This window comes from Populus alba, chromosome 19 (genome assembly GCF_005239225.2).
Source record: "Populus alba chromosome 19, ASM523922v2, whole genome shotgun sequence".
Lineage (NCBI taxonomy): Eukaryota > Viridiplantae > Streptophyta > Magnoliopsida > Malpighiales > Salicaceae > Populus > Populus alba.
This window is the reverse complement of record NC_133302.1, coordinates 19,564,436-19,578,075: the sequence shown is the minus strand read 5'-3', so window position 1 is coordinate 19,578,075 and position 13,640 is coordinate 19,564,436. Positions and strand designations below refer to the sequence as shown.

The following is a 13,640-nucleotide window of genomic DNA, read 5'->3' as shown; positions in this document are numbered from 1 at the left end:
TATTTTAGTATTGGGTTGTGACTGGTTTTATGAGCTTTCTTATTATCATATAGAACCAATGATATAAATTCATGTTTTCTATATTTTTTTTTCTTTTCCTTTTCGTTGCTTTCCTCACATTCTTCTTGCCAACCAAGCTTGAACTTGGTTTCAGAGTGGGAGAAGACCTTATAATTTACAATTTATTGCCATCATTGGCCCCAGTCAGGTATACTCTTATTTGTTACACTGCTTTCGTCAATGGTTCTTTCACACACACACATGTTGATTTCTAAGCTGATAATGTTCAAAACAAACTTCACACTTTTTTGATATTGTGCAAGCACTCATATCATTTGATGTATTCCATAAAAATGGCGTGCATTCGACCATTAAGTTAGAGACTATTTATCGGTGGGTTGCTTCTTACAATGGCCCTAAAGATGTGAGTATAACCTTCCCCAGAAGTCTTTTATCTTTCATGTATTTATGGTGTAATGGGCACAATTTGGTAAATCATAATGGAAACCAGGTCTAAAACCAAGTCTTGTTTATTGTTCCAGGAAACTTAGATTTTACACGAACAATGCTAAATGCCATTTCTAGCATTTATGAGAAGTAGTTATGAGACACTCATCAATGAGCGTGCTTATATAAAAAATCACAGGCCGACAATAAAAGCCATCTAATATTCTTATAGCTTGGTTTTGTTCAAATCTTCTAAAGAAATATGGATTGTTTATTCAATGCACTGTACCATTCTACAGTGCTTTTACCATAGAGAGAGGAACCCAAATCTATAAGAGCCAGCGGATTGCCTTGTACATGACTTACAATCTTTTCTATCAATTCTCTACGATCAATTGTGGGTTGCAATTCTTCAAGGCTTTTGAGCTAAAGAGTTTAAGAAAGATTCTTCATAGTTCAACCCTCAACCTCGTATGTTTCGTCTACTATATTCTTAAGCACTTGCTTGTCCCTGCTTGTTATGAGAACTTTACTGCCCGAACCAAATGAATTGTGTCGTCCATCAAGCAAATCTTTCCATTCTTCCAAAGGCATGAAATCATCCACATCATCCAGAACAATAAAAACCTTTTTACGACGAAGTCTCTCCCTCTCAAAAGAATCTCGAAAACTAAAGGAGCCAATGTTCAGAATTTCTTGGCCAAGCAGCTGTGAAAGAAAGCTTCTTTGCAAATCAGCCATGGAACCAGTTTTTAATTCTTGCCTAAAGTTTGCGAAAAAGATTCCTTCAAATCGAGAACGAACCTTGTTGCACACAGCTTGAGCAATCGTTGTCTTACCGATACCATCCATTCCCCATATCCCTACAATGAGAACATCTGGAGATTCCATATTTAACAAAGATTCAACTTTGTTAACGCGAACATCAATTCCAAACAGACCCGTAGTGTGACTTGAAGACACAGATTGCAATTTGTTCGAAACATCTCCAATGATTTTCTCAATAAATTCAGACTCCAGCCTGACAAACAAGAAGAACACACCTAATTGTTAGCCAAAATGGACCGGACAAGAAGAAACATATAAACATACTCACTCCTTAGTAGCTACATCTATACATAGTAGACACGTATGAGTACTTGAGCATCATTATTGGCAATGGATAATGCTAATGTAAACACGTGAATCATAAACCTAGACAAGATTCTCTTTACTGGGCTCTCGAGAGAATGAATTTGAGTTTAGAAATATGCAGCAGCTCCCTACTTATATCACGCTACAGTAATCAATCATTGAAACTGGAAACTACTTGTAAGTGTATATCTAAGAAAATCAATGAAATGCAAATGCAATAAGATGTTTTCTCAAATCATCATCATATCATATAATCCTTTCAATTAAAAAGTTTAAGTTGTTAGGAGAAATCTCAAAATATATAATTTATAGTATTTTTTAAGTCATCATGATCTTTTTTCACCTTCAAATTAATAGACTATTAATGCCCAATTTCAAGTGAAACGATAGAAGAAAACATTGAAACATTGATTGTCCTGATAAAATTTAATATAGGGATTATGAATATCTTCTTTCTGTCTCCTAAAGCTTAAGATCTGTACAAGTGTTTCGCTACAACGTTTTCAAAATCAAATAAATAAATATAAATTCACAGAGCTCATCATTCTCAATAAATTTTAAATTAAATCTCAAATCCTCAACAATGAACGAATATTTTTCTTATGGAATATATTTCAGGAGCTTACTCAGACTTCTAAGCTCCATTCCAGATAGATTGGCTGCATCCGTCAAAGCGTCTCTGAAGCTCTGCTCTTTGTCCATCGTCAAGCTTTCTTCTTTATCAATCTAGCCAATGCATCCCCAAACTCCCTGTTTGATTTCTTACATGGGATGGATCCACCTTGTAGAATACTGGAATAACTATCTGTCTATTATTTCTTCTACGCTCAATAATCTTAGCAAGCTCCTCTAAGCACCATTTGGATAGATGCGTAGTTTTCAGAAAAAACAATCAAGAAAGCTTGGCCTCTTCAATTGTTCTCAGAAGTGATGCCGAGATCTCATCTCCTCTCACAAGCTGATAATCTATGAAGTTAGGATTTGTTTTCCGGTTCAAAGCATCATAGAGGTGGCTGGTAAAAGCAACACGAGTGTCTTCTCCCCTGAAACTAAGGAAGACATCATATTTAATTCCTTGTGGCTGGGCGGTGGTTAAGGTGGAAGGAGTAGATGGGGATGGAGACATCATATTGTTTTGTGGAGAAACAGTCGAAGAAACAAGAGTAAGACTCTGGTGGTAAGGTAGGTTGGAGGGAGAGAACGGAAGTAACTCAAGGAAAAAGATGAGGCTGATTTTGAATCAGTAGTTTAGGCTTTACGTGTTGAAGACCTGCCTTAGGCATATGTATAATTTATAGGCATCAAATCCAAGAATTTTCTTAGAACATTACACGATTGCACATTGTTGATTCCATTGTTAAAAATCAAAAAGCATATATATTCTTGTTTATCAGATTCCCCACAGCTGTGGCCTGTGATAGATAACTTTTTTAATAATTCAAATGTATTAGGTATTCACTTGGGCGGAGTAGCTGATCTTTTGTTATTTTCTCTTTAAACTTTTTTATTATATATTTTTTTAAAAACACCTAAACACTTCTGTCCACGTCATTCTTTTAGTCTCTTAAGTTTTACTTCAAATTCTTTTATAATTTTTCCTGGAAATTACGAATTTCTTGTCAAAATGTGTCAGAACACATTTTTGAAAATATACTGTTTTTTTTTTTTAAATTAATATTTTTAAATTTTTAAATTTTTTTAAATATAAAAATTAAAAATAATTTTTTTTTAAAAAATAAAAATAACATTTTAATACATTTTAATTTTAATTTCCCGTAGCAGCCCAATGGAGCTGCCATGCACATGGAAGGAAAGGCGATTTTATCTTTTGCCTATAAACAATGTTTTTAATATATTTTGATTTTTTTTATTTTTTTTATTTAAGATATATTTTGTTTTAGTTTTTTTCGGTAGTTTTTAATATGTTTGTGTTAAAAATAATTCTTTAAAAATAAAAAATATATTAAATGAAAAACACTTTAAAAAACAATTGTTACAATACTTGTAAATATTTTTTTATATCTTCCGTCCAAGTTTTTGCCTTGCGGAGGATGTTGTTGCCTTTATATTATATTATAATGGTTATATAAATTATTTAATTGAAAATAAACTTGTTAGAAAGCCTATTGATATTGTACTAGTAGTTGTTTTTTTCTTAAAAAAAAAAATTATTAGAAAATATATCAAAATAGTATATTTTTTTTATTTTTTTTTAAAATTTATTTTTAAATATCAGAAAGTCAAAAATAATATAATTAAAACACAAAAAAAATAATTTAAAAATAAAAAAATATAATATTCAAATTCAAAGTATTTTCTCCAGGACATTACAGAAGGTGCACATTGTTAGCTTACCCTGGAAATGTTCCATGCACAGAAGGCTTCTTTCTAGTCTTGTTATTTGTGATGCCGTAGGAAAAGACATTTTAGGCTTTTGTTTGTCTTCTATGTAAACAATGTTTTTTAATTAAATTTTGAAATTATTTTAGATTGATTTTTTTTTTTAGTTTGTTTTGATGTGTTTGTGTAAAAAATAATTCTTTAAAAAATAGAAAATATATATTATCTTGATGTATTTTTTATATAAAAAAAATATTTTAAAAAAACTAATTATTACTATCATTCACAACACCCCGCTATATCTTTAAGAACTTGTTAGAGAACATGCTTGGTATTGGGGTACAACACTTGTTTTTCAAGATAATTTTCACTTAAAAATATATCAAATAATATATTTTTTTAATGTTTTAAATTTATTTTTAATTATCATTACATTAAATATATTTATAAACAATATTTTAATAAATTTAATGTGAAAGGAAAGGGCATTTAGGTTTGTTTGTCTTTTCTGTATAAATAATATATTTTAATAAATTTAAATTTTTTTTATATTTTTTTTTGAGATTAATTTTTTTTTTTTAGTTTTTTTGTTTGTTTTAACATGTTGGTGTCAAAAATAATGATTTTAAAAGTGAAAAAAAATTATCTTAATATATTTTCAAAGCAAAATATATTTTTTTCAAAATCATTATAATCACGTTTACAAACCCATTCTATATTTTTGCGGTCCATGTGGTTTGCACATGCGAAAGACTTTTCTGCCTTTACATTATTTATAATGGTTATGATGATTTGATGGATTTGTGGGTATTAGTAATAACAATTGTTTTTCAAAATAAAGGTTTTACTTGAAAATATATAAAATAATATTTTTTTTTTTATTTTTTAAATTTTATATTTTATTCAGTCCATTGAAATGATATAAAAATTAATTTAAATTAAAAAATCAAATCATGTATTTTCTTGGACGTTGCAGAGGGTGCACATCTACTTGGTAATTTCCTGTGTATAATAAAAAAGGCTTAATGTCTTGTTATTTGTTTTTTTTTTTTTTAGTGATTTGGTAGGAAGGGCATCGAGTCTTCCTTAAGTCATCTGCCGATGATAGATTGTGTGTAATGAGCTGGGAAGCAATCATGTAAAAGAAGAAAAATAATTTATTAAGCCATAAATTGATGGGGACGACGAACTTGATCTCAAGTCTTGCTTTAAAATTACGTGTTTCCTTTTATCCAAATATTTTTCTCATGTACAGAGGTGTTGACTTCCCGGAAATTTCCTATGTACAAGTCTTGTTCTTTGTTTAATTTTGTGATTTGGTAGCAATGATCTACACGCAACGATACAAGTGTTTGTTATTTGTTTTTTTTTTTTTATTTCTATCTGCATCGGTTAAAAAACCAGACCAGCAATTAGCCCAGCAACCCCGTTTGACCTATAAGGTCAACTCCCTGGATTGATTTAGAGCTTGTTTGACAGTGTGGTTTATGGTTACTTTATTTAAATAGTTTTTTGTGTCAAAATACATGTTAATGATGTTTTTTGATTTTTTAAAAAAAATTATTTTTGACATCAGCACATTAAAATGATTTGAAAAAGTAACATATTAATTTGAAGTTAATTAAAAAAATAAAAATCTTAATTTTTTTTCAAAAATACTTTTGAAACACGAAACAAACAGAGCCTTTAATAATTATATAGAATACATTTCTATTAAGACTAAGCTACTTTGATAGGCTTGAAACAAATTGAACTCTTAGAGCAATTGTTTTTGTCTTTTTTTTACATGCTTCAAAATGTTATTTATCATATAAGATCATTTGCTTTGTATTGAAAGGGCTTTAGACAACTTGCTATGTCTTCTAATAAAAATTTTAAAACTAGGATTGATGGGTGTTTCAGTCTTCTAATGTTTTAATAATACAGTAAAATGACTACATTGTTTTTAAAAATAAAATAAAATAAATTGATATTCAAGGATTTTTATATTTTTTTCAATGACTTTTTAGTTATAATCAATGTGAATTGAGGCCAATTTAATCTTTTAAAAAATAAAAATATAATTAAAAAATAAAAATTAATTGATGTGTGTGTCTAGATGACGTCCATGCTCTATGAGCAACGCATGTAACATCTCTCAACAGACAAACACTCTTTTTGTGACAGAGCTGAAAGTGTCACAACATCATCTAATTGCTAATGACACAACAATAAGAGATAAATATTTTCACAAGTACAATGACATGCAGGAACAACAATCAACAGATGTTCCAGATTCTCACACATTTGAAATGTATGCAGTCCTTCTAACAGTTAATCTACATTACATGGGACATGGAAAGTGAGCTCTGAATAGGAAAAAGATGCCAACACCTGCTCTCATAAGAATGGAGCTCTGAATAGGAAACAACACCATCGGTGGTGGCGATATTAAACCAGCTTCATTAAGAATGCCACGCACGGTGTCTATAGGATGAGCACCGACAGATAACCAACACCTGCAAAAGCAAGTAGAAGAATAACCAAAATCAACTAAACAAGATGAAAGACATTGCGCCAGCCCATTTAATCAAGCAGGCAAATAGAAGCAGCCATACAAGAGCTTCATGCAAAATAAAGATTGATCCATCAGTTTTCTCCTCCTTTAATTCAAAATTGGCAAAAACTGAACAGATAACTCTCTCATTGTGAAGTTATCTCTTGTCTAAAATAGATGTTTAGCAATTAAGAATCAAAAGCTAAACATGTTTATCTTGCTAAACCTCCAGCATTACCCATGACACCTTAAACTCCAATCTCCAGGTTAAACTTCGATACTAGGATAAATTTTTATTACCCTAAATACCAGAAACACATACACAACAAAAACAAGAAGTGAAAGCATAGAGCTCATAGATAATACAACATAAATTGAACGTGATAAGAAAAAGAAAAAAACTTCACAAGGTCAACATTAAGACCCAATCTTCTAGCATCGCCCTTGGCTGCCAAAAAGAAAAGCAAAAATGTAAAAATAATTAAGCAACTTCCCCTAACATCAAAGCTAAAAATTAAGCATGATTAGTGCTTCAGTGACGAAAGGGAACATACTTTGTTTCGTTTCCAGGTTTATAGATTGGATTCAGTCAGCATTACGACATAATCAAAAGGAAGGAGTGAAGCTTTGGTTACCGGATTAGACTAAATACAATTATTTTACCTGATGATATATAGGCAATAGTATTAGTCCTCTCAATAATGCTGGCCTAAACCCAAAAAATTCCAACTAAAATTTATTTTTCCCTATACCTGATGACCTTTGTGCTTTAAAAACATATTTTTGAGACTTTAACTGATGACATAATAAACTATGAACAATCAGTGCTATCAATGGTAATATTAAACTACATATGCATAAAAAATAAAATTACAAATGCATCTGATTTTGCAAATGCATTTCCCCACGAAGTTTAAGTCTTTAATAACAAAGTTATCTACACATACAATGCAATGCGAACTTGAAAACAAACCCTATAAGCCTTCAAAGTGCAGGCCTTTGAAATTAGAAAAAAAAAATCTCCATGTGAACTTAGCATGTGAAAATAATAAGAGAAGGGTAAGATGAAGAAGAGGGAACCTGCTAAGGGGTCGTAGAAACCAACAACTTGAAGGTGAATTCTGTAAAATACCCTGTTTATGCATCCCAGCCTAGCTAAACGAATCTTCACCGCCATTTTCTTGGGCTGATCTTCTTCAAGTGAGAAATGTGAGAGTGAATTGCAGAGGGAGGGAGGGAGGGACGGACGGGGTGTTTGTGGATATGGGTTTTTATATGGATAAGGAGGATTGGATGCGGATATGGGCTTTTGTACTTCTTTCTTGTCAAAACTATGCCGTTTTTACCACATTGGGCCTAATTGATCCCTCTGTTTTTTTTTTTTTTTTTAAATTGTTCCTTTTGCAATTGTTCGTTTTCGTGCAAATCAAGAAAAAATATACTAGATGTGACTGTACATCTGTAGTATTTATTTATTTCTTTTTTCAGACTGGCAGAAACTAATGAACACTTCCTATTGTTGTTTTCTTCGGTGTCCATCGAATTTTTTTCAAAGAATATCATGTTCAGGGGATGAAGAAGAACCTCATCCTCATTCCTTCTCTGCAATTACCACGAAGACATCTTTCAGTGACCACCTACGTCTCTCACTTTTGGCAGGTGGATTGATAACAGCCTTTTCAGCATTAGCTGCACGGTAACCAATGACTATCTCTCTTCTCTGTCGGGCGCGTAAGAGTACTTCATAGAAACTCAATTCCTCGCCTTCATTGAGGTAAAGATCTGCTTGCCTTATTTGTAGCTCATTTCCCTGATGAAGGCAAAATGTTTGTGAATGATGAGTTTTACTGATTAAAGGATCTTAAATTCCAACATCATCAATAGCAACAATTTCACTAAGATAACAAAGGAATCACTGATCAATGCTCGAGGGTTGTTCTAAGCAGTAAAGAGAGAACATGCTAGCAAACCCTTTGCTGTTGTGGTCCAACATATTAACTAGCTTAATTTATCACAACCATAATGATTATTTGGATGCAGGGCTCACGATATGCTACTTTCTCAATATAAGAAGCAGGGCATCAAAGTCATTAAAATATATGATTTGAAGGAGTGACCAACTAAATGCACTAGGGAACGAAGCTAATGATCACCTGATGTGTTTAAGATTTCATCCTTTTCAGCATTAGCTAGCAAAGTTTCATGGGCTCTATGCAGATGGCTTTGTGTGTGTGTGTGTGTGTGTGTGTGTGTGTGTGTGTGTGAGAAGAGAGAGAGAGAGAGAGAGAGAGGATTTAACGTGATTGTTAAAAGTGCTTTCAATATCTTCCCTCAAGAGTTGGGCAAAAACTAGAGCAATCCTGTAAAAAACATCGCATGATAGTGCTTGTCAAACTACCTCCTACTGAGAACTTTCCAAGTTTCTGCTGAATTGAGGAAAGCTATACTAAGTACCTCATTTGTTTATCTTTTAACCTTTCACATATGTTCATTCGAATTAAAAATATAGATAAGGTACTGACAGGAAAATTATGAGAAAAGAAAACATTGCATGCACTTGTTGGAATTTTATATTGCAATTTTGTAAGCCCACTTCGCCCTTCAAAATTTGGTTTTCCATAGAGTGCAATAAGATCTCAGAATTTAACAGAAGTGAGACAAAAGAATACCTCATCTGCAAAGAGCTCTTCTAATACATCATTTATTTGTTGATCTTCTGCAACCATAGCCAATGCCATGCTGACAAGTTCATTTGATAAAACATAATCACTGATCTTCGACATGGATAATAAATTTTTAGTTCTCGGGTCCAGAATTTCACTTATTATTACAGATTTATCTGAAGCCTGCTGCATCTCCCCAATCCACGAACCTTGAGAGAAGTTTCCTCTGCGAACCTGGTTTACCATTGGGAGACGCTTTGACTGCATGGATCATGAGAGTAAGAACACATTAACACAAAGGATCGAAGAGCGCTAAATTGCACCATTAACACCTGGATCCTGTACAATTATCTTCTTGAGTTCAGGAGAAAATAAACAAAATCTTTTTGGCTTTTCCTTAAAGTTGAAGAGTTGACCAAGTACTCTTCAAAAAAGAAGGCAACAGGCTATTCTAAACCTAAGATTACAGGGCATCTTGGAGGATGGCCTGAAACTTTGAAAAAGGCTGAAAGGTGAAGAGCCCATTCTCGAGTCAAAGTAAATGCAAAAAGAATCTCTCAACTCCCCCCCCCTCCAAAACCCCAATAAAAAAGACAAAAAAAATGTGTTTTCATTTGTTCTGGCTTGTTTTTGGAAACCCAAACAGACTGCCTCTTCAAACTACACTTATCCTACTTGGAAAGCCCCCCAAACATTATTCACTTTCACAAAGCTTACATTGCAGTGGCTGAGTGGCAGAAGCCAACATTTGTAGAGACACATGTGTAGAATGAAGACGGTTAAAAACTTGTGCACTAATTTGTCGACAACTGCGCTTAATACTTTGTGGTATGTTCGTTAATTATTTTTATTTTGTAAGTTATTATTTTTCTTGAACTGAATATGATGATTTCTTTTTTTAATTTTCAAGAAACATATAATAGCCGGTTAAGGAAGAGATATGAGGACGATCTTTCGACCCATCCAGATTTCAATCTGGATTTATGGATGGAGGCAGGTTCGTTTGGTTGATCCAATAAAAATTAGGTATATAGACTCTCCAACACTACGATCAAGAACTTGCAGGCGGCTCGTAGTGTGTCAACCGTTGAGAGCTCCCAATCAGTATCAAACATCCAGTATGAGGAGTTCATGGCCTTGAAACAACAATAACAACAACTCTCAGTGGATTATGGACATTAAATCATATAATGGGTGATACGTGTGCGCCATCTTTTTGGCTGTACGATCTCGGGAACGACCAACCTCCTCCTCCTCCTCCAGCTTCGTCATTGTTCTAGTTCAATTTTTTTTTTGGAAAACACTTTAAAAATTGTAATGAATATTTTGGATTTTATATTATATTATTTTATTTTTATATTATTTTAATTTTATAGAATTTTATTTGTTTAATTAGTTTTTTGTTACTATACATTTTATATTATTTATTCTACACAATTTTATTTTTTAAAACATTTTTTTCAATTATTATCGACAGATTTACAAACAAAACTAGACCGTCCAGAGAGTTGAAAATATTTACTGCATACGTCACAATCATCGAGAAAAATATTTCATCGATGATTTACCGATAACAATATAGACGGAATATGTCTGTCGGTATATTCCAAAGAGTTTGGAAAAAATTACTGCTTATGCCACTAGCATATGTCAAGCGAGACTTTTTTTTCGCATGCGTTTTCCATTTGTAAAACCATTGGTTTTTTTTTAACGACAAAAGTAGCGGCAAAATATCAAATTAATGACAAACGTTATGCTGACGAACGTATTCTATCAGTGAATTAGTCGGTAAAATTATTATCGATGGAATGATAATCTTATGTCAATGGAAAACTATGTAATGTTGTAGTTGATCGTTGACTTCTTGGAAATTTTCTATGTACAAAAGGCTTTAGGTCTTTTTATTTGTAATGTGGTATGAAAGGGCATTTAGGTGTTTTTGTCTTTGCAGTATAAATAGGTTTTTTTATATAAATTTTAATTTTTTTATTTAAGATTAATATTTTTTAGTTTTTTTCGGTTTGTTTTGTCGTGATGGTGTAAACAATAATTGGGTGTGTGTGTGTGTGTGAAGAAGAAGAAGTCTGTCTTGACGGAGAGAGGAAGGTACGGGGGATGGGGCCAATCCCCTTCTTCATGCTCCTGCAATAATAGCCACATTGACGACTTGACCTTAAGTGCCCATTTGGGATTGCGTTTGAAAAGCGCTTTTCACAAAATTTGAATTTTTTTTTTGCTTGGAATTAATATGTTTTTGATGTTTTCAAATCATTTTGATGTGCTGATTTCAAAAATTATTTTTAAAAAATAAAATAACATTATTGGCATACTTTTCTGAGTGAAAAACACTTTGAAAAGCAACCACAATCACACTCCCAAACACGCTAAGTGTTCCTGGCGAGTGCTTGGGCAGCGTGTTCGGGGAAGCTGAGTTGCCCGGAAATTATGTATTTCCTGGAAATTAGGTTTTTCTTGTCTTAACGATGGCTTTCGATAATGTTCATAATGATAGGAGATAAATCAATTTTTAAAAAGCTTAGAAGCACTTTAAGAATGATTTAAATATTTTTAAAACCAAGGATTCATGGGTGTTTTTTTAAAAAAATATTTTGATAACATAATAAAATTACTATATTACCTTTGAAAATAAAAAAAAATTAGAAATTTCAAATTCTAGTATTTTCTCATGATATTATAAAAAACTATTATTTAATATATTTTTTAATTAAAAAAATTTTTTTTAAAAAAAATTACAATATTTTTGCCTTCACATTATATTATAATGGTTACGATGATTTAATTGAGAACTTGTTAGAGAAATGTATTTAGTATTGTGAAATGATTGTTTTTTAAAATGTTTTTTTTTGGAAATATATTAAAATAATATTTTTTTTATTTTTAAAAATTTATTTTTTGATATTAAACACATCAAAATAATATATAAAAAAAAATAATTTAAAATAAAAAATAAAAAAAACTCAAATCCAAATATTTTTTCTTAGAACACAAGAGAGGATGCACATTATTAACCTCCTAGAAATTTTCTATGTACAAAAGGCTTCTTGACTTGTTATTTTATTTATTTGTAATTTGGTAGGGAAGCGCATCAAAGTCTTCCATCCAAGTGTTTGCGCGTAAACTTTGTTGAGTTTTCACATTATATTATAATGGTTATTATGATTTCTTTGGGAAGAACTTGTTACTCTGCCCCAATAATAGGAATTGTTTTTTATGATACAGTTAAAGAAATAATATAGTTTAAATTGGTTTTAGAAAAACAACAAATAGTTTTAAAAAACCTGCTATTTTAAATCACGATTTTAATATAACCGTGATTTTTTAGAATCACAATCTATCCAAATAATTTGGCAGATGCCTTCATATATATATATTGAAGAAGAAAGAGATGCGTCTTGAAGGAGAGAGGAAGGGACGGGGGATGGGGCCAATCCTCTTCTTCATGCTCGTGCAATAATAGCCATATTGACGGGGACGACGACTTGACCTTAAGTCTTCCTGGTGAGTGATTGGGAAGCTGAGTTGCCTTGACATTGAGTATTTCCTGGAAATTACGTGTTTCTTGTCTTAACGGTGGCTTTCGATAATGGTCATAGCTGCTGCTGCTGCTGCTATGACTGTTGATTATTATACAAGGCCGGAAAACGAACACAGTTTACAACAACCGGTGATTTTGGGCTGCTTTGGCAACTTGATAAAATGTTTTTGACCTCACTATTTTCGTGATGTGAGCTTGCATCTCATTTTACACCCACATCCTGTTAGGATATTGGCATGCAAACCCGACAAGATAAAAGGCTTAAATGAGAAATGAGACACACAAGAATTTACGTGGTTCACCCAATTAGGCTACGTCCACGGGCAAGTATAGAAGGATTTTACTAGTAATGTGGGAATTACAACCTCTCTCAAATAATAGGAGAACAACTAAGAATCTCTCTATTACTAGGAGAAAACACCTCACTTACTCTCTCACAAATACCTCACAATTTTGTGGGATTACTTTCCCTCTCTCCCTCTTCTCTTCCTCTCTTGTTTCTCTCTTGTGGTGTGTTTTCAATGCTTGGATGCATTGCCTATTTATAGGAAAGCATCCATGCAAGAGCAAGTGGCCAAGTTGGTTAAGGCACCTCCACCCAAGGTAGGCACCTCCACCTATCTTCACATTCTCTCACTTGAAGACTTTGATGATTGAATCAAGTCTTCACACTTCATCATTTGTGATTCTTCTATCCTTTCGATACTTGTCATCTTCATGCTGCTTATGTTTCTGCTAGGCCACAAGAGGATCTGCACCATATATACTTATCAGTGTTGACTGGTTTGGTTAAAGCATCTGCTGGGTTTTCCTTTGTGTGAACCTTCTGAAAGTCCACACTTCCATCTTCCACCACTTCGCGAACAAAGTGATACTGAACATCTATATGTTTTGTTCTTGAATGAAACGCTGGATTCCTTGCAATATGCAAGACACTCTGACTATCACAATACAAAAGAATCTT

The 13,640-nt window shown here is 32.4% G+C and overlaps 3 protein-coding genes across 4 annotated transcripts in view; all 3 read right to left on the bottom strand.

The window, feature by feature from the left end:
• Nucleotides 1-903: 903 nt before the first annotated feature.
• Nucleotides 904-2,283, bottom strand: LOC140955073 (disease resistance protein Roq1-like). The gene is made up of 3 exons (XM_073406611.1): nt 2,208-2,283; nt 1,544-1,559; nt 904-1,468 (listed from the first exon to the last, which is right to left on the bottom strand). The coding sequence occupies exons 1-3, from the start codon at nt 2,281-2,283 to the stop codon at nt 904-906; spliced, it is 657 nt and encodes a 218-aa protein (XP_073262712.1).
• A 3,736-nt stretch (nt 2,284-6,019) lies between these two features.
• Nucleotides 6,020-13,640, bottom strand: part of LOC118058294 (uncharacterized) — a 55,037-nt gene continuing 47,416 nt past the window's right edge. The window contains exons 1-3 of one of the 2 annotated variants that reach the window (XM_035071006.2): nt 7,538-7,730; nt 6,860-6,905; nt 6,020-6,419 (exon numbers count right to left, since the gene is read on the bottom strand). In XM_035071006.2, the coding sequence (XP_034926897.1) occupies nt 6,245-6,419; nt 6,860-6,905; nt 7,538-7,634 (318 nt within the window). In that variant the 5' untranslated portion in view covers nt 7,635-7,730 and the 3' untranslated portion in view covers nt 6,020-6,244. Of the gene's footprint in view, nt 6,420-6,859; nt 6,906-7,537; nt 7,731-13,640 lie in introns of those variants that run through there. The other variant, XM_073407063.1, reaches the window with a different exon arrangement.
• Nucleotides 8,040-9,387, bottom strand: LOC118058308 (ion channel CASTOR-like). Its single transcript, XM_035071018.2, has 2 exons — nt 9,127-9,387; nt 8,040-8,267 (listed from the first exon to the last, which is right to left on the bottom strand). Exons 1-2 carry the CDS (start codon nt 9,385-9,387, stop codon nt 8,049-8,051), a joined length of 480 nt encoding a protein of 159 aa, XP_034926909.1. The 3' UTR covers nt 8,040-8,048.

What these genes read in the sequence shown, in the direction of transcription:
- LOC140955073 (XM_073406611.1), bottom strand. Translation starts at nt 2,283, where the DNA reads ATGGACAAAGAGCAGAGCTTCAGAGACGCTTTGACGGATGCAGCCAAT.
- LOC118058308 (XM_035071018.2), bottom strand. Translation starts at nt 9,387, where the DNA reads ATGCAGTCAAAGCGTCTCCCAATGGTAAACCAGGTTCGCAGAGGAAAC. An exon ending in AAGAGCTCTTTGCAGATGAG is followed by an intron (nt 8,268 to 9,126) that starts GTATTCTTTTGT and finishes TGCCTTCATCAG; the next exon opens with GGAAATGAGCTACAAATAAG.